Consider the following 26,726-nt stretch of genomic DNA (forward strand, 5'->3'; position numbering starts at 1 on the left):
GTCGTGCTCCCGCTATTGTCTACATTGCCTCCGGTACCCGTTCTGAACTATAGACATTGTTTTGTACCTTGTTGGCCAGCTGCTACGCGGTACGGCCCAGTGGGTCCACACCCCCCACCGTGACAAGCACTTGGCACATTGGTTGGATATTGTGTTTTTTCCTAGCTGACATTGCAAGACCATGTGCCCTTTTGGTCTGCGTATTCTCTGCTTTAATGTTGTTTATCTATATATTGTAACTGATGACATTATCCTTTTTTGTTTTGTGCTTTTGTGGGCCTTATATTCTATGTGGAGTATCTATGCTATTATAAAATTGTTTAGTATCTGTGTACTGATACATTTTTGGCGTCTAAATTAATACAACACATAAAAATAAACAAACAGATCTCCATTTAAAAAAACATTCACTGATACTTGTACTCAGGTTTTTAAGTGTTTCAGAACTCTCTTGTAATGAATGTAAGCTGTGGCTGGGAAAGTACTGGAGAGGCTGTACACCTAGCCGGTAAATATCGGTTAGATGAGGAATCCAAGAAAATTGGGTTCCTCAGCAAAACTTAGTTTGAGACTTTTTGTTAAGTCTGTTTTCAGGGTCTGGATTTCTATGAAATGGCAGGTAGGATTGGTAGAGGGACTTGCCATTCCCTCCCCACTCCAGTACAGGGTTTCCCCTTACCCAAATTAGTACAGGTGTGTTCATTCGGCTATTTAGGGCTGCAGTGAAGGCAGTCCAGTGTCAGAGTCTGGAAATCCACACAAGGATAGTATGAAAAGTCGATCCAAGGTACACTGTACTTATGGTTTATAAGAGGTGAGGAAACCTGTTGTTTAGTTAGTGCCCAGATGGGTAAGGTGTTTATATGTTGAGATTCTTGTATGCTGGATATGCATTTGTTTACTTTTGGGATGCAGGAAAGCAAAATGTGGACTTTAAACCTGAGCAGTCTCCACATTTTCATTACCAACCATAACTCCCCATACACACAGATCCTGAGACAAACTATGCACCTACTCAGTTAGACATGATCAGAACAGGTTTCTGAATGTAAACAAGTGGGGTTTCTATCTATCTATCTATCTATCTATCTATCTATCTATCTATCTATCTATCTATCTATCTATCTATCTATCTATCTATCTATCTATCTATCGAATTGATAAATATTTAATAATGAACAAATGTGACGCTTTAATAGTCTATATCCAATTTCTAGTGATTAACTTTACTATTTAATAAATTCTACAAAGGAAAAAAACAGAAAAGCCACGTTACTTCCAGCATAAACAGTTAAACATATTCAGTATAACATGGTATACAATTAATAAACAAAACTCTTTGCTGGACATATCTTATTCATTGTGTCTGAAATGATCTGCCTTTCATTATAGCTGCAGCTGGTCTTCCAATAGTGCTGGGTGCTAAGCCGTGATAGGAGCTGCCTTTCCCTTACACAACCCAACCAATACTGGCAGAAAAGAACAAATATTAACACTTTCCTTTGGGTTGGTTTGTTGCCTGCTTACCAATAAGGCACATAGATAATAAATGAGATGGACACACATCTGATGAGAAAGTTACTATGTCTTGTAGCAGGTTCTTTGTTATCAACCAAATGGCTTACACTATATTCTAGGGTTAAAAGTTTACATAATTCTTACATTATACTCCTCTCCTTTCAGTAACAATAAACCTTTATATTATTCACAAGAGAGTGACGTGGGGGGAGCTGGCATCGGGGTGCTAACACCCGCCTTGAGTATATTTTAACCAATATTTTGCTGATTTGGGAGAAGGTTGCCACCCTATTACATTATGCCAATGACCAGTACCCTGACCATTGGAGAAAGGAATGTGTTAAGGGGCTTGCCAAACATATACAAACAATTCAAATGACACTGTGTGGACACAGACTCGGGTCACAGTAACAGAGAGGAAAAGGTAACTGACTGTCTGAAAAGGCTCCTCCACAGTACTGAATACCATGGGTAAGTCAGAAGCTGGCCAACTATCTATCGAAATCTCTTATTAAATATCTAATATATATATATACACACACACACACACACACAGATATATATACACACACACACACACACACACACACATATATATATATATACACACACATATATATATATATATATATATATATATATATACACACACACACAGAATAATTATAAGAATGACTATATTAGCATATGCCTCAATACCTAGAACAGATCAATGGGATGATTAGTGAACTTGTGATTGATTTGTTATGTTGAATGTTTCTTTATATGTTATAATATTATGTCAAATAATGTAAGTCAAATAATAGGTTTCATAAACAAATGTTTAATTTGACTGTATACTAGCAGAAATGGCAATATATTTCTGGTCCCTACAGGTTTCACAGAACATTATTATTATACTATAATTAAATAGCAAGGAAGTGAAACTTTTTATGGCATAATATGTTGACAGGAAGCACATTGTCTGGATAAACATTGACAGTTAAAATATATTCACTCACGCAGATTTGTTGAAGAATTTCTACAACTGTCACATTCATCTGAAGGGGCTTCTAGAAGTCCATACACATGCTGCAGAAATAATCACATTCGTGTAAATGGAAATGATTTTAAGACGCAGAAATTTGTGTGAATATAGTTTTACGTATCCGGTCTATATGTAGAACATATTTCTAGATAAGATTTCATCTTATGTTCTCAAAGAAGCTAAACATTAATCTGTCTCAAAGTTTTGTTATTATTATTATTATTATTATTATTATTATTATTATAATATTATTATTGCTTTTGCTTCTAGTTTTACACTATTCTACTACAATACTACATTTGAACCCTATCTAGCAAATCTTCTGAAAACATTATAGTCCATCCATTGATTACCACATTACAAACCTCACAAGGTTTACAAAATCAAAACAGCTCTAACACTAAAATCTAAAACTGTCATTCCTTAACTGAAAATCCACATTCCCAATTACTTAACATATGTGTAGACAGATACAGCATATTGCATGCTTAAAGGAATTGTCTCAAAATAGACACCCCCTTTAATATGAGAGCTGCTGATAAGAAGTTGCCAGCATGTGTTCATTTCCCCTGCTGCGGCTACTACAAGGAAAGTGTAGTATTATATGTGGCCATTTAATGTCCATGTTATGCATGGATGGACTGAGTTCACACAATGCTTGTTAGCGGGTCTCTACTCTGGCTCATAAGGTGTAATTCCAGAATAGGACATAAGGAAAGAGTTGCTCAAAATGTGACAAGCACTTAAAGTGTCTACTGTATGTTATTAACATAAATGACATTCAGAACTTCTATAAGAGGGCTTGACTAGAAATGTATTTTGTGTGTTCCTGAGCATTGACTGCCACAATATTAAAGCGAAGCTCAAGTTTGGAGCCACTTTAATTATAATGCTTTTGCATTATGATAGATTATCTGAAATTATTCTTCATAATTTTCCAATAGGTAAAGATTATGTGTGTCAGGGAAACCAAACTCACTGCTGCTTCCCTCTCAGGAGAATACAGATGTCATTCTCCTATGTGTTGTCACAGTCAGAGGTCTAGTATAGAGAATATATGTATTCTGGTGACAACAAAGCTGCAGAGAATTTAATTCGTCCCCCACTGTATCCAAACCAGAAGATCACAATAGTTAATATTATTCAATATCATTCGTTTTCAGTTATCTGTTTTATGGCAATTGCATGATGTATAGATTTGTTGTCCCTCTTCACCCAACAATGTGCCGATGATGTCATGAATTAACAGTATGCAGATACACAGTGACACAACTCCTAACATGCTTGGCTTTTATATACAATGTGGCATGTTTATCAATACAATTACACAATATTCTTTGTGTTCCAGTATATGTGTAGGAGTAATGGGGAGGTAGCCAGTGCCAGGGCATGCCAGGCCCCCCTCACCATAGTCACTTGTTTGTAATACAGAGGCTAATTGTCTATTCTTGTGATTGCTTGTGGGAGTGTTGTGTATTGTATACAGGTTATGAATATATTTTCTGTATATTAATAGTGTATGTTGTGAGACAAAACAAAAAGATCACAGTCTTGTTAAATAATTCAAATACATCAGCTTTCTTGGCACCATTAATGAAGATACTCGAGATAAAAATCCAAAGAGTGACTATGGCCCATTGTTAAATGTCTTCTTTATTTATAGTTGTGTGAACAATAGAAAGCTATAGATTACTGGTACTGTGGTAGATGCCACTTTACATCTGTATATTGTGTTCCTAATATCCATCCTTTTATTATTGATCAATACATACAAGGCTATATAGAGTTAAATGCTGCTATACATTTTTAATCTTGGGGAGTATATTGGTAGGATATTGGGCATAGCAGGAGCTCTTTCCTTAACTCTATAGTCAAGGGGTAGGCAACTTTGGTGAGGTGAAGATCTACGGTAATAATAGAGAAGGCTATGTATACATTTGGAAGGAATTAAAAAAAAAAAAAAATCAATGTTTTATGTGTATTTAAGCTACTTTCAAAGAGTTTTATAAAAAAAAAAAAAAAGAGAGACATTTTACGATACAGCTTCAATCTATCCTGTACACATAGAAGCTGTATCGTTCTCTCTCAGCCGATTCCGTCAGTTCAGATGAAATAACGGCTCGGCTGAAAGTGGGTCCTTCGTGTCTTTGACACACATGATCCAGCTAATATCAATTATATTTGGATGTGTATATTCCAGTGAGAATTGTAACCTGCAAACCTTTTCTTAAAAATGTTTTTGCTCAAAAAAACAAACCCACAACACACAATATCGGTAGAAAATTCACATCTTCCTACAGAAGAACCAATAGAGTAGAGGAGGGAAGGACGTGTCAGTCATTATTGTAAAAGAAGCAAAGTCAGAGGCCCCAGTAAACTATGGTAATAACTATTAATGGAACTTTTGGGGCTCTAAGTTATGTACTTAGATGTGATCGCTAACAGGTGGATCCAGCACGTTTCATGCATGTCAGAGACACGCAGGACCGTTGTCACCAAAGTTGCCAGTCCCGGAGTATCCAGGATACATAGAAGCTGTATCTCAAAAAGTTAATTTTTTTTTTCCACAAAAAACAATGAAAAAGTTGCTTAAACTAAACGGTAGCGGTGCATGACTGGTATTCTCTCTTTGGTTCTCTATAAATCACTGTGTCATGCAGCACCATCTGAAGCCTTGCTTTAGGCATAACGCAGTGTGACAATTTTACCCAGAGTAATCCTTTAAAGTTTTATTGTGGCCCTCGTACAAGAAATGGTTGTGCACCAGTGCTCTAGTAAGCCAAGGCTTGCAGTGCGTACCTGTGTATGATTTACTGTATATGTGTAATGGTACAGGATTGCACATTATCATGTTGTAAATAGAATATTGGTCAGTAGAACCAATCAAACATCAATCTGTATATTAATGTCTTAAAATATCTTAATATTGGTCAATGCTCTGTTTTTCTGATACAGAACTCCAAATCACCAGCATAGAAAAATAATAAGGTGCTGCCTTTCTGCAGCCACCACTAGAGGGAGCAGGGGAGCTACTAAGCTCCCCCTAGTGGCGACTGCAGGCGGCAACCTTGGTATCTTTTACATTTATGTCTTTCTGTATAAGAAAAACGAAGCTCCGACCACTATAAAGATATTAGAAATGAATCAGTACAGAATTTTGGATCCAAAAGTGACAGGAGGATAAAAGGTAAGATTCACTTCAAAAGTATACAGCAGAATGATGTAAAGGTGCACACATTTTCAGTCAAACCTTTTTTCTAGCTCTAACCACAACAGCATCAAAAGTACAGCACAATGCATGTGAATGAGGTTTTGCAGAAAAAACGGCACTGATTTAAGACTATATCCACAGCAGATATTTTCACATGACATTATGGTTCATTTTTTAGGTGTAGATATTTTTCAAGCATCTGCCATGTTTCTGGCATCTGGATTTTTTTCCCCTCGTCTTAGGGTATGTGCACACGTGAACTATCTTTTACATCTGAAAAGACAGACTGTTTTCAGGAGAAAACAGCTGCCTCGTTTCAGACGTAAAAGCTCCTCCTCGCATTATGCGAGGCGTCTGTGACGCTCGTAAATCTTGAGCTGCTCTTCATTGATTTCAATGAAGAACAGCTCAAATTACGTTGCAAAGAAGTGCCCTGCACTTCTTTGCCGAGGCAGTCAATTTACGCGTCGTCGTTTGACAGGCTGGGTACACACGACCTATTTTCAGACGTAAACGAGGCGTATTATGCCTCGTTTTACGTCTGAAAATAGGGCTACAATACGTCGGCAAACAGCTGCCCATTCATTTGAATGGGTTTGCCGACGTACTGTGCAGACAACCTGTCATTTACGCGTCGTCGTTTGACAGCTATCAAACGACGATGCGTAAAAATACAGCCTCGTCAGAAGAAGTACAGGACACTTCTTTCAGACGTAATTTGAGCCGTACTTCATTGAACTCAATGAAGCACAGCTCAAAATTTACGGCTGTCAGAGAAGCCTCGCAAAATGCGAGGAGGAGGAATTATGGCTGAAACGAGGCAGCTGTTTTCTCCTGAAAACAGTCTGTCTTTTCAGACGTAAATGCCTGCTATCGTGTGCACATACCCACAGCTGTCAAATGACGACGCGTAAATTACAGGTCGTCTGCACAGTACGTCGGCAAACCCATTCAAATGAATGGGCAGGTGTTTGCCGACGTATTGGAGCCTTATTTTCAGACGTAAATCGAGGCATAGTACCTCGTTTACGCCTGAAAATAGGTCGTGTGAACCCAGCCTAACAGTTTTCAGGTTGAGGTGTGGTAAAATTTGTCATTTAGCCTAGGCACACATTGTAAATGCACCATTTTAATTATTTTGCAGCATTTGTGTTGCATTTAAGCTATCAGGCTGGGTTCACACACCCTATTTACGGACGTAATTCGGGCGTTTTAGCCTCGAATTACGTCCGAAAATACGGCTCCAAAGCGTCGGCACACATCTGCCCATTCATTTGAATGGGCTTTACGATGTACTGTGCCAACGGTCATATTTTTTACGCGCCGCTGTCAAAAGACGGCACGTAAAAAAGACGCCCGCGTCACAGAAGTGGCTGTCACTTCTTGAGACGTAATTGGAGCCGTTTTCCATTGACTTTCAGTTTAATCCTCCCCTCCCTACAAAGTAGTACATAGAAATCCCTGTATGCTACCATGCCTGGCCCCAGCACTGCTACTGCCTGATGGCTACCCGCTATTTCCCCCCTATCAAAGTGAGTCTACTGCCATAATAGTATGTACCCTCATTATTATTACAAAATATTTCAATCGCATCTCAACCCATACCCAACACGGGTGGCTCTTGTCCCATGTGCCTACTTCCAAAGAAGCCTCTGGTAAGATTGAAAAATACCAACACATCCAGAGAAAACAAAATCCTGCTAGGTAAAAAACAAAAAAAAAAATCAGCATCAAAATATGTTTCAAAGCCTGTTAAATAATAAAAGTAATATAGAAAAATCAGCCACCCAAGAAAATTCAACAGTTTTACAGACAGGAAATACTCCTTTTTATGTGTGTGAAGCAACTTCTTTGTTTACAAGTCTCAGTATAAAATAATTATTAGACAAATGTGCTTTACAGTGGCTGGGCTGGTGGGATGATGGTGATACAGCTTCAATTATTCCCTATGAAGAGAAATGTCGAAAGCGACCTTGCAAGTATATTATCGTTCCAACAGCTTATGATTTTAGTATGAATGTATCTGGAAGGCCCACATGGTGAATCGGTCTCCTAGCAAGAAAGATGTCAAAAGAACACGCAAATTATACAAACTAATTTTAATGAGGAATTGATACAGAAAGTATACCAGCCAAGTCAACTAAATGCCACAGTTTTGACCTGCCTAAAACAGGCTTTCTGCTAAATTTGAATGGGTATTGAGCAGAGTGGCCATAAAGAGACCTACACTATTTCGCAGTGGCGTAACTACCGCTGCAGCAGCCATAGCGGCTGCTACGGGGCCTGCGGCATGAGGGGCCAAGGTGGCACCGCTAGTAGCCGCTATGGCTGCTACAGCGATGCCACATGGACGCAGATACTATTGAACACTATGGCAGAGCAGGGAGGTATTTACTAAGCTACATTTACTATAATTTACTAGGCTACCGGCAACGTTCAGCCTGCGGCCTATCAAGCACAGGGACAGGATCCCTGGGCATGCCGACGTGATATCTACAAGGGGGGCGGGGGGAGTGTTGCACTATCTACAAGGTTGATGTGGGGCACTATCTAAAAGGGGGGGCTGTATGGCACTGTCTACAAGGGAAGAGGGGGCGCTATCTACAGGGGGGAAGGGTGGCACTATCTACAGGGGGGACTGTATAGCGCTGTCTACAGGGGGGGGCTATATAGCCACAAAGTTGGAAGCATACAATTGTCCAAAATGTCTTTGTATGCTGTAGTTCTAAAATTACCTTTCACTGGAACAAAGGGGCCAAGCCCAGACTCATGGCTTGGCCCCAGACCATTATCCCTCCTTCACCAAATTTTACAGTAGCCACTAAGTAATGAAGCTAGATACATGTTTTTCTTCACAAGTTATAAAGCACAAGAAAGCCTCTTTTCCCAAAATAGGCCCATTTCATCCACATCAAGACCACATTCATGCCTCCCAATCGTCCCAGATCCAGCGGTACAGTCCTGGATACTGGGCGATGTCCCGGTTTCAAATGTGTCTGTAACCTTAGGACGCAGATACAGTTGAGTACAATGGTGGAGCAGGGAGCCATTAGCTCCCTGCTCCACCATTCACTATGTGATGCTTGCTGTGAGCGGCTTGGCGCAGGTAGACGTGATGCACTGACATCATCATGCGCTGAACCATAGGGGACATTATACATATACAGTGGTCCCTCAAGTTACAATGGCCTCAGGTTACAATATTTTCAACATACAATGGTCTTTCCTGGGCCATTGTATCTTGATACCACATTCAACGTACAATGCCAGAAAAGGTCTAGATCTCGGGCGCGTGTGATTGGCTGGAAAATCCAGCCAATCAGCATGCACATTTTACTGGTTAAACACCTGCTGTAATGCAGTGCAGGCTCTGATTGGCTGTCTAGAAGCGCCTCTCTACAGCACAGTACTACATGTCCTGGCCAGATTGAGTTGCTTCTTTTGACACCAGGTGAGGGCGTCTCCATGTTATATTTCTGGTTTACAGCCTCCAGCAGCTACAGTATTTCTGACTTTTATATGTGAGAACTTGCTTTATCTGTATTAGTTATCTGCTTAATAATGTTTTCTTATCTGTGGTTAACATTTTTGGGGCTTTGGAACCAAATACTAGTTTTCCATAGAGTTATAATCTCAAGGTACAATATTTTCAACTTACAATCGTTGCCCCAGAACCAATTAATGTTGTAACTTGAGGGACCAGTGTATATGATATGGAGCTTATTGGTTGGGTGGTTGGGTAACTGTTTTAAATGTATCCAATATACCTCTGCTAGCGGTAAATTTTTCTGATCTAATGTGTTGTATTGTTTTTTGACATTCCATTAGGACTCATGCACATGGCAAAGCCACATACACTGACCCTGTACGGCGGCACATGGAGACCTTACGGGTCTGTATTAATGACCTGTAGGCACCACATTCTCCTTTAGAAGCAATGAGTGTAGGGGAGAATATCTGGGTAATATGACGTGTTACAACATTCTGCTTTTTTTAACACAATTTGTACGAATCAAGTCTACATGGTCACAGGTAGAATGTAAAATATTAAATTGCGGTTTTTTTTAAATGTATTTCTTCTCACTTAAATTTCCTTCTTGTTTGCAGGCTGGCACGATGGTTGCATTCGTTGTATGGTTGGAGTCCCAGTTGCTTCAGTCATTGCCACTGTCCTTTGTTTTGCCGGGGTTGCCCTGTTTTGTGGATGTGGTCATGAAGCGCTAAGTGGAACTGAGAAACTGATTGAAACCTACTTCTCCAAAAACTACCAGGAATATGAATATCTAATTCACGTGTGAGTATCTCAATGATTACAACAGATTATTTATTTAGTTTTAAAACATTCACTGTCTTGTAACCATCTGTCTTTGAAAGATGATTTTGGATACTGGTAACAATATGAATAGTTTTTCTATTCCTGCTTTCCATTTGTGTCTTCAGGGTCAGGTTTATGAGTTCTCTGATAGTATCCATCCATGGTGTCACTAACCCTGTACTTTTATCCATTAAACTCCTACAAGCATACTTATATTTCATTAGCATGGGAGATAGTGCTGTACAATGCAATGTGATCCCACAGTGCTAGATGCCATACTGAAAATGGGAACCTAGGAGGTAGAACAGCCCGCTCTGCCTCCTACTGTCAGTAAAAGCAGCCTGCAGCCTGGACTATGACTGGTGCATGCTACTCATTTGATCCAGAATCAACTTGTATGGAAAAACAATTGTTTTACAAAGTCCCGCACTATAAGGGTCAATGCACACGATGCGTATTACGTGTGGTTTTGCCACGCAGATATGCGTGCCGCAAATGCACAGCATAACACAGTACCAGCAAAGTAAGTGAGATTTCAAAAAATGTCATCTACACGGAGCAGATTTTTTCTGCACGTAAATTGAATCCGCAGCATGTCAATTTATCTTGCGTTTCCGTTTGCCAATTGTATCTGTCTCGTTTTAAAGAAAAACGCACCAAAATATGCAGCATAAAAATGCACTTATTTCCGCATCTAAATGTAAAAATGCACCTAAAAACGCATAAAAAACCGCACCATTCGATGCGGTTTAAGCTGCGGTATTCTGTGCGTATACCTGCGGTTTTGATGCGTATTTTCCGCATCAAATTACGCAACGTGTGCATTCAGCCTAATAGTTTTCGCTATATAATTTAAGTTACAATTTAAATTTTTTTTCCTGTAGAAACATCTTAAAGGTTTGAAAATAAGGGTGATGCGACACTCGTGTGTCCATCTATGATTCACAAGCCAAAGCATTTAGAGCAGAACATATGTGATATATCCACAAGATATTCCATAAATGCCTTATAGGTGCGTGTCCCATTTCTGGGCCACTTAACGACTGGGATAATGGGGGTCTGGTGCAGAGCAAGATGTGGGGCTCATACCTATTAGACATTTATGACAAATGCTGAACATGGGAATTAATCCTTTTTCTTTGTCCTGAGTAGGGTTCCGATTTAGCCCACTGATGCAGTAAAGTGGCAAATCATAATCTTTTCCCCCTACTTCTGTGCTGGGAAGGGAATTTAAAACCCAGATAAGTGGCACCAAATGGTACCCAGAGTAGTTGCTTTTTCATCCTCTTGGACTAATAACTGGGATGACCTACTCTGCAATGTATAACTGAACACAAACTGTTATTTTTTTTTCTGAAGGCTGCGCCGTATGTCACTAACCTGTTGATGTAGGATTCTTATCATACAGAGTAAGCAGGTGCTTCTGTGCTGCCCGAAAAAGGAGGAGGACTGAGATACATTGAGTATAGTCTCGCGTATGAAAGAACGTGCAACTAAAGTGGTGTGCCTTAGTGTCTAGGCTGGCGAATAAACTGGGAGCTTGCTCACCCCACTGTATACAGTACATACTCCAAACCGTAATGATACCTATCTGTATCAGTAAAATTAATGAAGACATAAAATACATTTGTCCTGAATACAGTTCATGTCCAGTTTACGGATAGCTCAGTGGTAACTTATAGCTTCTTCTCTGTACAGGGTCAATGCCTTCCAGTATGCGATTTATGGAATTGCCATCTTCTTTTTCTTGTTTGGAATTCTACTCCTGGCTGAGGGATTTTATACCACTACTGCAATCAAACACATCCTGGGAGAATTTAAGCCACACTCTATAAAGGGGGGTCTTATCGCTACAGTCACAGGTGGACCACCCAAAAGTAGAGGTCCCCGATCACGGCATCCAGTCCACAGCTTGGAATTGCTTTGCCGTTGCTTAGGGAGGTGGCTGGGACACCCTGACAAGGTAATTATAGTATAATATTAGAAAACGTATACATATATTTCTCATCTTACAGGGTGTGTTAAATCTTTAACATTTACCATGTGCCAGATTACTCAATAAGTGTTAGGCCGTGTGAACATACCCTATTTTCGGCCGTTTTTCGGGGGTGTAAACGCCGGAAAATTCGGAAGCATAACGCCTCCAAACATCTGCCCATTGATTTTAATGGGAAAAACGGCATTCTGTTCCGTTTGTTTTACACGGCCGTTTTGAAAACTATTGACTATTTCATAGACTGCGTGAAAAACACGAGTGGCTTAAAAAACGTCTGAAAATTAGGAGCTATTTTCCCTTGAAAACCGCTCCGTATTTTCAGATGTTTTTGACTCAGCATGTGAACATACCCTTACAGTATCGTGCAGCCTATGCCATGCTCTCTACTTGTTATACTATTGTCTGTTGTGTTGTAACATGGACCTGTGTTGATATTTTTCATTTAGTTTGTTGGTGTTACATACGCTGTCACCATCTTGTGGATTTTAATCTTTGCCTGCTCGGCTGTTCCCGTCTACATTTATTTCAACACTTGGGTTACCTGCCAGTCTATTGCTGTTCCTGCAAAGACCTCAGCTGGCATCAGTAATCTGTGTGCTGATGCCCGCATGTACGGTAAGCGTGAAAGGCTACAAAGCTGTAAGCCTTGATTTCATTATCATGGCGATCATGATGACATCATTCTTCTTTGACAGTTAAACATGAATACAACGTGTGTTGCTTCTTAAGTTAAAGAGGACCTGTCACCTCTCCAGACATGTCTGTTTTAGTAAATACTTGTATTCCCTGTGAAATAATAATTCTGGAACAGATTTTCGTAGAACTCTGCGTTGTGCCATTCCTCTGTTATTCTTCCTAGAAATGTATGAATAGATTAACAAATGGGTGTTACCATTCCTCTTGTCTAATGGGTGTGTGCCTAAAGTCTCACTTTGTAAGCAATGATTGGACATTGTCAGTCTGTGTAGGGACACACACCTAACTGGTAACACCCAGATGTCAATTTATTCATGAACTTCTAGGAGGAATAATAGAGCAATGGCACAACGTAGGGGTTTAAGAAAAAATGCTCTAGATTTGTTATTACATGGGGAATACAATTATTTACTAAAACAGACATGTCAGGAGAGGTTACAGGTTCTCTTTAAGTCTACTCAATAGCTCTTGATGTATGTCAAGAATCATAAGGCATTGTCCTTATTTAGACATGGCATATCAGTTTGGACCTTCGCAAAAGAACTGACTTGTCCCTGAAAGCATACGTACCTTAGATACAGCCAATGAGGCTGCTATAACGCCCTTAATGAGAGAGTGCTGAGGCCTGGTTGGACCCATGTATTGTAGAATGGAATGGGAGAAACTGTTCAGGACTCCCCTCTCTATAGAGAAACTGCATTACTCGAAAACAAGTGTGTGAGGAATTGGACCTAGAGTCATAATTTGGCATTATAATGTCGGGCCCACTCTCTTTTCAGCACACCACTTGTCCCCTACAATACATTGGCAATTAAACTGTATACAGCAATTATAATACTCTAGTGATATTTTGGATAGGACAACCTTAGAATGAACAAGCAGTAGAGTTCAAGCCTTACCTTGTTCACACAGAGTTTTTTGACAAGCTTTTTGGGGCAGAAACCGCGCCAAAAAACTCCTCAAAAACCGGCCGAAAATGCCTCCCATTTCAATGGGAGGCAGACGAGTTTTTTTTACCACGAGTAAAAAAAAACTCGTCGTGGTAAAAAGAAGCAACATGTCCCATCTTGAGGCGGTTTCTGCCTCCAAAACCACATTTCAATGAGTCAGAAAGAGGAAAAAAAAACCTCGACGAGTGTTTTTGTCAAACCACTGTGCAAAAACCTACTGGAGCAGTTTTTGCAGGAGGAATTTTCCTCCTGCAAAAAACTCAGTGTGAACACAGCACTACTATTTACAAAATAAATTGGACGGTTTTATTGATACAGTGGAGTCATTTTTTATATTTTCTTTCCTTGGATTTTATTTACACAATTTTCCATCTTTAAAGGTAATGTAAAACTTTGAAAGGGGTTTTTTTGTTTTTTAAATAAAACAGGTTTATCAGTGTGTTTGGTGAAACTTTATAATTAGCTTTTAATAAAAACTTGTTTTACTTTTTGAGATACAGCTGCTCTGTGGAGTAGCTGTATCGTTTGCCAAGACCTGAATCCGTCAGGCCCGCTGACCTGACGGGTTCAGTCTCAGAGAAACGCAGGATTCACCTGTAATCTGTCACATCTAGTAAAGGGTTAACCAAGGGGAATAAGCAGGTTGATGTACAGGGGAGGTAAATGGTTACCAGGGGATGTGTAGGTAGTGCAGGAAAGGGTTAAACCAATGTGCAGGCTATGGGACGAAAAAGGGTTACCAGGGGATGTGAGGCTATGCGAGGTAAAGGGTTACCAGGGGAAGTTGCAGGCTATTGTAAGGGAGGCAAAGGATTAAACCAGCTCGTTTTATAGGGGAGAGGTAGGGAGATAATGCTCATTGTCCAGGTGAGGAAGAGAGACAGGAGTTCAGTGCAGCTGCTGCTGCACGTGGAGAAGAGGGGGAGAGGATACTTAGACTCGTTGGTGGAGCGATGAGGGAGCCGGAGTCTTCGTTGGTGGGGAGAGCAGGAGTCTTCGTTGGTGGTGGGAGCAGGAACAGAGAGAGCTAGCACACAGGCGCTGGGCTATTTAAGCCTAGATGGTGCGCTCACTCCCGAGCCAGGCACAATAGCGCCGCTTGCACCCGTTCACATGGGTCGGTGCGATGGTATGACGTCACCGGCTGACTCATGAGCGTGGCGGGTGATACAATTAGTGGGGATGCATCACAGTATACTTCCCCCAATTACATCTCCACCCCCCCCCCCCCTTCGCAGAGTAGGGAGACAGGGGACACTTCTCTTTACAACTATATTGATTTTCTAATTTCCTTCCCTTCTCTTAGGAATCCTGCCATGGAATTCATTCCCTGGGAAAGTGTGTGGAACCAGTTTACTTGCAATTTGTAAAACTAGTGAGGTTAGTTTCTGAGTCATTAAAATATTCTTTATCCTCTTCATCTACATGTATATTCCGTAAAACCTTTGACGTCTTCATGACACATGTAGAAAATGCATAACCTAATCTAAGTGAGAATAGATTTTAAAGTGATAGGAGGGTGAAATTACATTCTATGTTAATAGAGGAGTTACAAACTGCATATTCACTATATGAACAAAAGTATTGGGACACCTATACATTACACCTACAGCTTTTATGGCACCACATTCTAAATCTATAGGCATTATTATGGAGAGGGTCCCCCCTTTGCAGCTAAAACAGCTTCCACTCTTCTGGGACGGCTTTCTACAAGATTTTGTAGTGTCTATGGGAATTTTTGCCCATTCATCCATAAGAGCATTTGTGAGGTCAGACACTGATGTTGGACGAGAAGGCCTGCCTCGCACTCTTCCTTCTGGTTCATCCCCAATGTGCTTAATGGGGTTGAGGTCAGGGCTCTGTGCGGCCAGTCAAGTTCTTCCACACAATACTCACCGAACCCTGCCTTCATGGACCTTGCTTTGTACACTGGGGCACTGTCATACTGAAACAGAAAAGAGCCTTCACTAACAGTTCCCACAAAGTTGGAAGCATACAATGGTCAGGTATTCTGAAGAAATAAGATTTCCCTTCGCTGGTACTAAGGAAAACCCCTGAAAAAAAACAAAACATAACATTATCCCTCCTCTACCAAATTTTACAGTTGGTGCAATCCAGTCAGGCAGGTAACATTCCCCTGGCATTCACCAAACCCAGACTTTCCCATTAGACCGCCAGATAGAGAAGCTGGATTCATTAATCCACAGAACGTTTCAACTGCTCCAGAGTCCAGTGGCGACATGCTTTACACCACTTCATCTGACGTTTGGCATTGTGCTTGGTGATTTTATTACATCTGCCATTACTACCTCTTAGGGAAGGGCATTCCGAAGTTGCACTACTCTAACTGTAAAGAACCCTTTCTTATGATGTTTGAATTGGAATATAATGGCTTTCCTGCACATGACCTAACTCAACTCACTCTTGTTTTACAGTTTCAGATGACATTCCACCTTTTCATTGCCGCCTTTGTGGGTGCAGGTGCAACTCTTGTGGCTCTGGTAAGTAAAAGCTCTCATATAAATCCCTTGACAAACATTAATATGAAAGTAATAAATATTTCCTTGACTCATCCTGTAGATGTAAGGGGCTTAAGAAATAGATCTTCATTTTCCAGCTACTCAATGGTTAACAAACAAATAGCATCCTATCAATACTGTTTTAGAATCACAGGGAAGTAAAGAACATACGGTTTGTGTAAAAAAATAAATCTTAAAAGCACAGTTCCTCTGCTGGTCGATTTAAGCTCTGTTCACACGTGCGTTGGAGAATTCGGCAGCAATTCCATTACATTAGATGGCAAGAATGATGGTAAAATATTGCAGAAAGACCTTGATAAGCTAGCAGCCTGTACATCAAGGTGTCAAATAATATATTGATAAATGTAAGGTAAAGCACCTAGTCTGCAGAAATAGTATTAGTGCATACGCATTAAATGGAATAAAACTGGGGATAACAGAACAAGTGAAGGACCTGGGTATTCTTGTCACATGTAAACTAAGCAGTAGTACTCAATGTCAAGCAGCAGCTGCAAAAGCAAATAAGATGTTTGGGTATTTAAAAAGAGAAATTTAATAATGTGTGATCCAAATGTAATATTGCCCCTCTATAAATCCTTTAGACCACATCTCTAATATGGCATTACTTTTTCAACATTGAAAAATGGATTTAGAAGAGCTGGAGATGTTTCAAAGGCGGGCAACTAGATTAATAAATGGGATGGGAGGTCTTTCATACAATGAGAAGCTGAAAATATGACTTGTTCAGCTTGGAAAAAAAATATGTCTTAGAGGTGATCTTATTAATCTGCATAAATGTATGTTGGGGTCAGGAACTCTACAAAGGGGACATTCATTGCATGTGGAGGAAAGGCGTTTTAGACATCAATATAGGAAAGGGTTCTTTACAGTTAGAGTAGTCTATCCCAAGAGGTAGTTATGGCAGATACAAAGACCGCATTAAAAAAAAAGAAGAAAAAAGCTAGATGCTTATCTAATGATATTGAGAGTTATGAATAATTTAGCAATGAAGGATTTATTATTGCTCTGAGAAAGGTTGAATTTGAAGGACAGGTTTCTTTATTCAAGTAACGGTCACTATGTAACCATAAATAGCGCTTCTTGTAGCGTTACACTTGCTGTAAAAATGCCATACGATGGAACCTGCACTGCGATATGGCTTCCATTGTGAACGGATGCCTTGACACATATGTGAGCAGAGCTTAACATTGTACTCTCAGATGTTACCTTTTTAAATTTTACTCACGATAAAAAATTTTTTTTAGTAGATTTAGAAGTATTTATATTCCCCAGGTATATATGGGTACGGCTTCTGCTGGTGCCAAGTAAGACAAATGGGAATCATCATTGGCTGGTTGGGCCCCTCTCTATGACTTGCATATGCTCACAGCGCTAAACCGTGAAGGTCATGCTTTACATGTAGCACAGACTGCTAGCGCTCAACTACAGTGGGGAAGATATATCAGAACTGGTGGAAAGGAAAAGTGGGGTAGTTGCTCATGGCTCCAATCAGGTTGCTTTTATTTTTCAAAGCGTCTCTGAAAACTGAGAGGTGGTATCTGATTGGTTGCCATGTGCAGCTACTCAACTTCTCCTTTTCAGCAGTTCGATAGATTTCTCCCATCTGGTTTCTTTGATGGGGTGTTTACATTTTATTGTTTTAGGAAGACCAGACAGGTTGCACCAGAGCTCAATTCAACCATTCTCGCTTCAGACTGCAGTATATAGCTCAAAGATGCCATTCAAATTTTGTGAATCTCCACAAAAGCTTTAAAAATAAAGATTTCATGCAATGTTAAACATAATAGCTTAATCAGATGTACTTTATGGCCGGACATACTCAAATGCTTTTCAAGTGAACAGGGACAGTTTATATATATATAAAAAAAAAAAAGAGGCCATGGGCAAGAAGCAAAAGTAGGCCCCCAGCCCACAACTTTTAGTTTTTGAGCAGAATTTCAAAACCCATGGCGGTCTATTGTAGTGAAAGGGACTGTTGTAATATCCCTGGGAGTCTAAGGCACTTAAGCGGTTAATTTTACATACCTTGGTGGTCTAGGGTAGTGAAGGGGTTAATTTTATATACCATGTAGTCTAGATAAATTAAGGGGTTCATTTTACATACTGTAGTGGTCCAGGGCAGTAAAGGGATCGATAATAAATTCAGGTTGCTCTTGGGGTCCCTCTTGTAAACCGGGAATCTGTATTGTAAACCAAATTATCGTATAAACAATGATTTATTTAATGTTCATGTTTATACAATGCGTGTTCTTTCTTCTGTATGTTCCTTTACAGCTCACATATATGATAGGTGCATCTTTCAACTATGCTGTGCTTCGAGTTACTGGCCGAAGCGATCGAAAGTTTTAGACTCCAAGCTGAGGACTGAGTAAAAAAAATACCTTCAACATTATGTTCATAACATATTTTTTTATTCTCTTTATTTTAATGTTGGAGTTTTAATAACGTATCTGGTAGCTTCTATAGCTGGTCTGCCCTTTGTATCCAATTTTTCGTTTTTATCTTGCAGATAAGGCCCCATTCACATCACGTTTGTGCTATCCGCCGGGCGTATACGTTTTTAAACCGTAAAAGAGTATTGAAACGTATAGCTCGGCGTATACATAACTGTAATGGGTTAAATGTACACCAAAATAGCATTCGTTTGCTCTGTTGATCATGGTTGAAGTTGGGATACAGTTTTTTTGAAAGTACGGAAAAGTGTAGTCTGCTACACTATTCTGTACTTCAAAAAAAGTATACGCGACGTAACTTTTTTTTAGCATTGATCTCAATGGACGATGTATGCAAACGTAATGCTATACGTTTGTATCCATTTATATACAGTAAATCGATCCGTTTTTTTTCTCTGTTCACTTTAAAGTATACTTTTATTAGGTAAAAAACTGAAACATATACCGACGTATGAGTATATGCTAAACGTACACGTTATAAAAATAAAAAAAACAACAGACGTAAACTGAAAATGGTACACGTTTATATACATTTTCAATGAAAAAAACTTTTATAGGCCCGGCAGATAGCACAAACGCGATGTGAATGGGGCCTAAACCTTTCAGTAAGGTTGGTCATACATTTTGAGGGCTGGTGTCATGGCGTGATTGCCAACACAAAGGATCTCTGTATTATCGGCCATAAATATAAAATTAATGCATTTACCCACATCTCAGAGACTGCACTTAAGGTAGACAGTCATATCTTACTCTGTGTATTCTCATCAGATATAGGTCAAAAATTGAACTAGGTGCTGATTGATAAAGAAATTTGCAGTCAATATGGTTTAAAATGGTCTGTTTATCCATAGAAATTGTACTGTGTTGCCAATACTTAAAAAAAAAAAAATAGGCAGCAGGGTAAAGGATAGTGTAAAATAATAAACTGGCAGATACTCACCCTGAAGTGCTCCTCGCTCCAGCGTGGAGGATCCGTTCTCCCTGGCTCCGGTTCAGAAAGCCCCTGCAGCGGTCACAAGCCGTATAATGGTCACAAGATGCTGCAGCCAATCATTGGCGTCAAAGGTCATGTGCCGTTCATGGCAGCATCACCACTGAGGCCATTGATTGGCTGCAGCAGTACGGAGCTGATGAATGGGACGTGACCGATGCCAGAGCTTCCGGCACCGGAGCCGTGGAGAACAGGGCCTCTGCGCTGGAGCGGGCGGCACTTCAGGCGTGAGTATTTGTCAGATTATTATTTTACACCATTCCCTGCCTTGATGCCAAACGAAACAAGATCCTAGATAACCCCTTTTATGGTGCTACTGCACAGTATATCGTTATCCTAAACCAGATAGTAGGAATATAAAAGTAAAATAACTTCAATGGATTCCAAATAGAAAAAAAATCACTCCTCCATGTGGTGCTTCTGTGTTGCTTGCGGCAGAAAGGTAATTACTCAGTAACCGGGTGGTTGAGTAAATTACCTTTCTGGCACAAGCCACAAAGGAGTGCCACATGAAGGAGTGATTATTTTTTTCTATTTGGAATCCATTGGAGTTTACCTTCACTGAGTGTTCTGGTGCCAAAGCAGCTACCGTGGTCCACTCCAGGGGGCCTGCATACTGCTGCCGCACGGAGCCTATCGGCCCCCCCATGTTTAAGAATCGAATTGTGCCGACCATTCTGCACAAACACAGAGGGTGAGTACAGTGATCACCCCTTTCTGTTCACTTATGATCTGTGTCCACAATCACATTTCCTTGTTATAAATCCCATCCATACGTGCTTACCTTAGAGGAGCGCCTGTATTTATTTTTTTCCCCCTTCCCCACTATAGTAAAATAACTGCACAAGTGAAAACTGAAAAACTAAAATCATTATTTATATTCCATATGCAACAAATTTGACTAGTCTAGAGGAAACTATAGTCTATGTTGCAATAGCACATACTAATAATATATTGCTTTACACTATTACAATATATATATAAAACCAAATGACAGCAACACTTTTATTATTATATACCAGGCCCGATATTATATACATATATATCTCTACATATATATCAACCACTAACCACTCTGCGCCATTGTTGGTGACATAACACAGGCTGCCATTTTGTCATGCCCTACCCCCTCAGGTTCTGCACGGTTTATAACACATGTGCATGTCTGTAGTATACGCTTGGTCTAATAGCTACTGGATTACCAAAGGTAGGAGATAGTAATGAGTTATTTCTCTGCCCTGGTATAAGTATTTCATTTACGTTACCAAAGGTCTTAAAAACACCAATTTATTAGATATATCATAGGACTAGCGCCTCATGCACACGACCGTTGTGCCACTCGGGCCGTTTTTGACGGCATCCGATAGTCTTCACGGACCTATTCACTTTAGAGGATGAATCAGGTCCATGAAAAATGATCCGAGTCTCCGATCCGAGGAAAGATCGGACATGTTCTATTATTCCTCAGATCACTGACGGGACTCGGTCGTGTGCATGAGGCGTTGTAATAAAATGCCTACAGCACAAGTTATACCAGCTCAGAGAAATAACCTTGTACCACATAGTTCTGGTATTCCATCCATGAACCTGGCAGCTCAGGACAAGCAGTCCATCTCAGGTAGGGGAATGCTGTAGTGTATGGAATTGTGAATGGAAAAAGTGATTTACAATGGTAAGATTAATATTGCATTCTATATCTGCATTTTATCAATCTACGGGAGCCGCCTAGTGTGGCTCTCCAGGCTTATTTCTTTATGACTTACCAAAAACGACACAAAACTATGGATTATATGATAATAGACCAAGTCTATATCTGATGGGAACACATTAGGTGCTGGATAAGATTAATAGAAAATTAAGAAGAGAATTTATGACCTGGTCCATGCAGTAATAATGGCCTTACTGATAAACTTCTTCAGACTTGGCAATGCACTAATGTGGGAGTATATGGCCAAATTTTACCGTGATCAATTTGTTTCATCAGACCTCCGTGCGTGGCCAGCATTACTTTGTATGAGATAAGGCTATCATTGATGAACGTTGCCTAATTTCTTCAGCACATAATAATAATATATAGAAACATATATGTAACATTTTCAGAACCTAAAATTTGGTTGACTATTGTTAAACACTTTCCTATGCACAGCAAACTTACTATTAGTCAGGATCGTACAACCAGCCTGCTACCATAGGAATATAGAGTAAATGGTATGCAATAAAGCTAAATCTGTACTTTTGTAGCACAGCTTAGAATACATCCGTAAATATTACTTAATGTAAGGCTCTGTTCACATCAGTGCTGGTTTTCATTTAATCTGGCATATTTTTTTATTTTTATTTTAATAAAAGGCAAAAATAAATAGCGTAGTCAAGTGCTATTCTTGCTGATTTTTTTTTTTAGACTTAATGGAAACCTGATGAACCTATTATAAGTCAATGGGATCCATCAGTATTCGTTTCAAAAAAGATCTGTCAAAGCTGTCGTTGCTCTGTTAAGGAATGGAAGCCATGATGCTAAAGTGAACAAAGCCCAAGTGAATGCAATAAATAAGATGAAGAAGCACTAAATAGGAAAAATGCCATAATACATTTGGTTAATAATAAACTCTCATGGTATATAAATGTAAAATAAAAAAAGTAGAGAAGAGCCTGTCCCTGTAATTTAGAAGACCTAGCTGTCCAGTGAAGAGCTACACTGAAAGATCTCTCACGCTGGCTAGAACGCCGTTTCACAGGTGACAACTTGCACATTTCTAGCTCCGAGCAATGGACATCACTTTGATCGTCTTATCTGCCATTTCCCTTCATTCATTAATAAAGTTGATTTCATGGCTTCAATTAAAACCCATTTCAGGTAACATTTCAAGCAAATATTCCAAGAAATAATTATAAATTCATTAAATTTATGTTATCCGTTTGTTTTCCACTAAAATAAGAACGCTCATTTATGGTAGATGATCTACATAGGAACTTGTGAGAATTTTACATATATCATTTCTAAAGTATAAAAAAGTGAGCAAAACTTCTCCCCCCCCCCCAACTTGACAGCTAGTTTGTAAAAATAATTATGTGGTAATCCTAATTACAGATTATACTTCCCGTTTCTGTATAAATTGTAGAAGGAAGATACGAGAGACATAGGGCAGACATATACATAGTACTTTTAGTGCAGTCTAGATATCTAGTATGGGGGGGTAAAATATTTGGGGCCAGGAATCTGTGTACAGATGAGCCCTGAATCTCCTCACATCTATCCGGTTCCACTAACGTTGTTCTAATATATAGGAGCGTAAGGGTCCTTTAGTCACAGAAGACAATTGCAGAATCTATAGAGTATATGCACTGTATAGGGATTATTAAATACAGGCTAAGGCCTTATTCAGACGAGCGTGGGGAAACTCAGACGTGAAAAACAGCAGTTTTTCACCTCCGAGTTGCCCCATGCGGGTCTTGTTTTCACGTATCCCCATAGACTTGAGTCTATGGAGGGACTGGTGGAAACGGAAGAAAATAGCACATGTTCTGTTTTTCAACGGACCCTTCACATGGTCGGTTGTTGAAACGGCCGTGTGAACGGCCCCATTGAAATACATTCGTCCGTGCGACGGCCGTTGTTTTAATGGCCGTTATACAGACGTATTCCAAGTTGGTCTGAATAAGGCCTTAAAGACCATGAAACTGATGGTAACGTCAGTATGTACAGATTGTGTCAGTGCAAACCAATGAGTCCATCTTCAAACTCTGCTACCATTTTGGTTGAAGTATACACAGGTAGCTAAGAACCTTGTCAACTATTTATGAAATGTAACAGCAGTTAAGAGAATAACAAGAAAACATCTTCGATTTGGCTCCTAAACACTGCCCTTCCTGAACCTGTGTTTCTCTATATAGTGTAGCATACATAAATACACAACCCCACAAAAATCAAGTGGTTTTGATCCAGCAGACAAAGGGTGTTCTTTTTATTTTATAGTATGATTTTTCATCTTCTTTTGGTATTGCTGTGAATCACTAATTATGGAATGTAAAAGCTTATAAGCAATTAAATGTTTCTTTATCAAATTTCAGACGTGTCTGTCCGGGTGAGTTTTTTTTGACGTGTCACCACTACATGTATAGATCTGCAAGTGTATAACTTCAATGAGATGAAATGATCAATAGTGGGCATTCAATATATAACCTATGCAAAATGTATGCAATCATATACGCAGTCAGCAAAATTCTACATAAGACACCGGTCCTTAAAAATTATGCTGCACCTAAGCATTCTGCTGTCTGCTGCAAGTTACCTTCTATGGCTGAAATGGGATATTAAATACAATTATAGAATTATATGTTTTTATTAAAATTAAACAATAATGACATATATAATACAATAAACATATTTCAGCTAAAATCAGATTAACGGATTAGTAATGTAATTTAAAACATAAAAATTGTGATAAATTTCTTCTTTCATAACCAAAACTTTACATCTTTGATCTGCCTGGGAGGTCTGAATTAATTTGATAAAGGTTTGTGAATTCAAAATAAAATACTAAATTCACCATCACAGAAAAAAAAAATTATTAAAATACAAATGTTCCTAAGGTCTCATGTACAAGGCAATATTATAGCTCAGCACAACCTCCAAGTTTTAAGGAGCCATAATAGGGCACCCATAGATAGAGGGCTCTACCATGTGCATTAGGCCTTAGAGCCTTTTTTCATGTAGGCCATGCACATGGCTGTATTACGTATCTGTGTTGTACACATGTGTAATACAGCGTTCATAGACATTTATGGACTTATACTGTAGGTCTCTGATTTTATCCGTGCAAAAAAAAAAAAAATGGTGGCATCCAGAGTTATGGTCTACTAGAAACATTGCTAATAGGGGAGAATATGATGACTCATGGGTGAGGACGAGTAGTGACTATAGGTTTGTTTATGGATCCGTAAGGACCGTAAAGGGCTATGCAAGCAAAATAGCTCTCCTGCAGAAGAAAACTCTCTCTATTGCCACCTTTAGGTGACTACCCTGTAAGTCAATGTCTGACCATTTATAGAGCCTTGATATAGGACTCAGGTTAATAGACAAACCAGAGAGAGACCAATCTGTAGGTAACCCTGTTTTGGAGCTGTTGCTACTCATCAGTACTTTAAATAGGGAGGAATGCCCCTAAAGGGGTTTTCCCCTCTTGAACCATTATGGGCATATCCACAGGATATGCCATAAAAGTCTGATAGATGGGATCCGCACCTATCCCTAGAACGGTGCCCCCTAAACCGTATTCCAGCTTACTCGGCTCCCGCTGCCTACTGGCCACATCCTGTTTAGGTGGTCAGAAGTTACGTTAACAGCCGAGCTCACTGAGCTACGCGATTTACATAACTCCCAAAGAAGTGAAAGGGTGTTTTCGGAAACCACTTAGCACAGCGAGCTACGCTGTTTCCTTAACTACTGCGTTCCAGAAACAGTATAGCTCGCTGTGCTACGCTGTTTAAGCAACTCCCATTCACTTGTATGGGAGTTGCGGAATCAGCGAGCACCCGCCTGTTTCCGTAACTCCCCGACCACCTAACCAGCATGTGGTCGGGAGGCAGCGGGACCAGAGTAAGCCAGAACAGAATTTAGGGGGCCTCGTTCTAGAGATAGGTGCTGCTCCCACAGGTGGGACCCGCATCTATCGGACTTTTATGACATATACTGTGGATATGCCATAAATGTCCAAGATAAGAAAACCTGTTTAAGACCCCCTATAAGCATGGAGAATTCGTACCTTACAAGACCTGTAAAGGGCTATAAAATGGACCCTTAAGAGTGGGTCAATATAATTCGAATATTACACATAATCTCAGTAAATTAGATGTTTCTCTTAGACTCTCACGTGCTCAACAATTGTATGTTTCGGTCTGAACTTCTAGGCTTTGATATTATAGGATTGTAATTAATGATACACTAAATACATCTTTCAAAAGGTAACAAAAAAACTGCTGTCTTTGGTGGGCATCCAAAGTACTTAGATAATCCTGTGCTTTTTCTAAGACCAAGCCTGTCACATGGACAGTTCTGGGTATAGTTTTGCTCTGAATAAACAAGTATGCCTAAAAACCTTTCTGGATAATGGTGGTGGAAGAGGTAACTCTTGTTTTTACAAGAGGCATACTTAAAGAAAATTATGTCTAGAACATGTAGCTCAGCCATTAAAAATAATTTGCGAGGGTTATGAAATGGAGAATCTCTCCACAATTGTTGGTAGGAAGATAAAAACAAAATGTTCTTCCTCTGGGATCTCCGTGGGTAAGTTAATAAATTAAGGGGCAATTTTATTATTAGGAGATTTTGAACCCAAAGGCAGACACTAGTCTCCCTTTTCTTTCAGATACACGCCCTCATGTGTCTGTCAGCCAACAGGGTATATCACCAGCAAGCCCTAGAGACTGGGAAAAGCCGGCAGACTCCACAGACTGAGGGCTCAGAACTCACTGAGATTCTTCCGGAGCTCCCACAAAGAAGCGCAGAAAACCTGGTGTAAAACGCCTGTTTCATTGGGGTGTCCCAGGTTGGAAGCATGCATTTTATTCACAGTTTACTGAATAGGGATGTTTTATTTGTCATGTAGCAATTTTTCTGAGCGTTGACGTCAATGCTGTTGATTAATAAAAAATTTTTTAATGACAATTTGTTTTTTTCTAGAATAATGCTTTTATTGATTACTCTTAGTTATCATTGTAAATCTTTTTTCCAATGAAATTACTACATCCAAATTTGACTGCATCATTATTGTTGTACACCACTGTCTGAATGATTCTATTTATTGTGATCCTTAACCTATTTTATATAAGTTTTGATAAAGGAATTTAGTTTACCCGACTGTAGAAGCAATGCCGGAGCCTACAAACTAAAAGATGTCCCTCTAATGTAAGAACACAGTGAACACTGAATAGGACTTTACACCCTTATACTTGTGTTCTGGTAGATCGATGTAATGGCTTCAATTTAAAGAAAAGGTCATCGAGAAAAATAAAAACATACTCCCATACTCA

The 26,726-nt window shown here is 39.6% G+C and overlaps 1 protein-coding gene across 2 annotated transcripts; it reads left to right on the plus strand.

The window, feature by feature from the left end:
- Positions 1-1,820: 1,820 nt before the first annotated feature.
- PLP1 (proteolipid protein 1) lies at positions 1,821-26,726 on the plus strand. Of its 2 annotated transcripts, none has more exons than XM_075835588.1 (7): positions 1,821-1,989; positions 9,864-10,050; positions 11,770-12,034; positions 12,514-12,682; positions 15,020-15,093; positions 16,149-16,214; positions 26,063-26,726. In XM_075835588.1, exons 1-7 carry the CDS (start codon positions 1,986-1,988, stop codon positions 26,213-26,215), a joined length of 918 nt encoding a protein of 305 aa, XP_075691703.1. In that variant the 5' UTR covers positions 1,821-1,985; the 3' UTR covers positions 26,216-26,726. The 2 variants fall into 2 exon arrangements, with proteins under 2 accessions (XP_075691703.1, XP_075691704.1); XM_075835589.1 differs by lacking the exon at positions 26,063-26,726 and adding an exon at positions 18,528-23,764 and having other exon boundaries at positions 1,824-1,989.

Source organism: Rhinoderma darwinii, chromosome 8, assembly GCF_050947455.1.
Source record: "Rhinoderma darwinii isolate aRhiDar2 chromosome 8, aRhiDar2.hap1, whole genome shotgun sequence".
In the NCBI taxonomy this organism is placed as follows: Eukaryota; Metazoa; Chordata; class Amphibia; order Anura; family Rhinodermatidae; genus Rhinoderma; species Rhinoderma darwinii.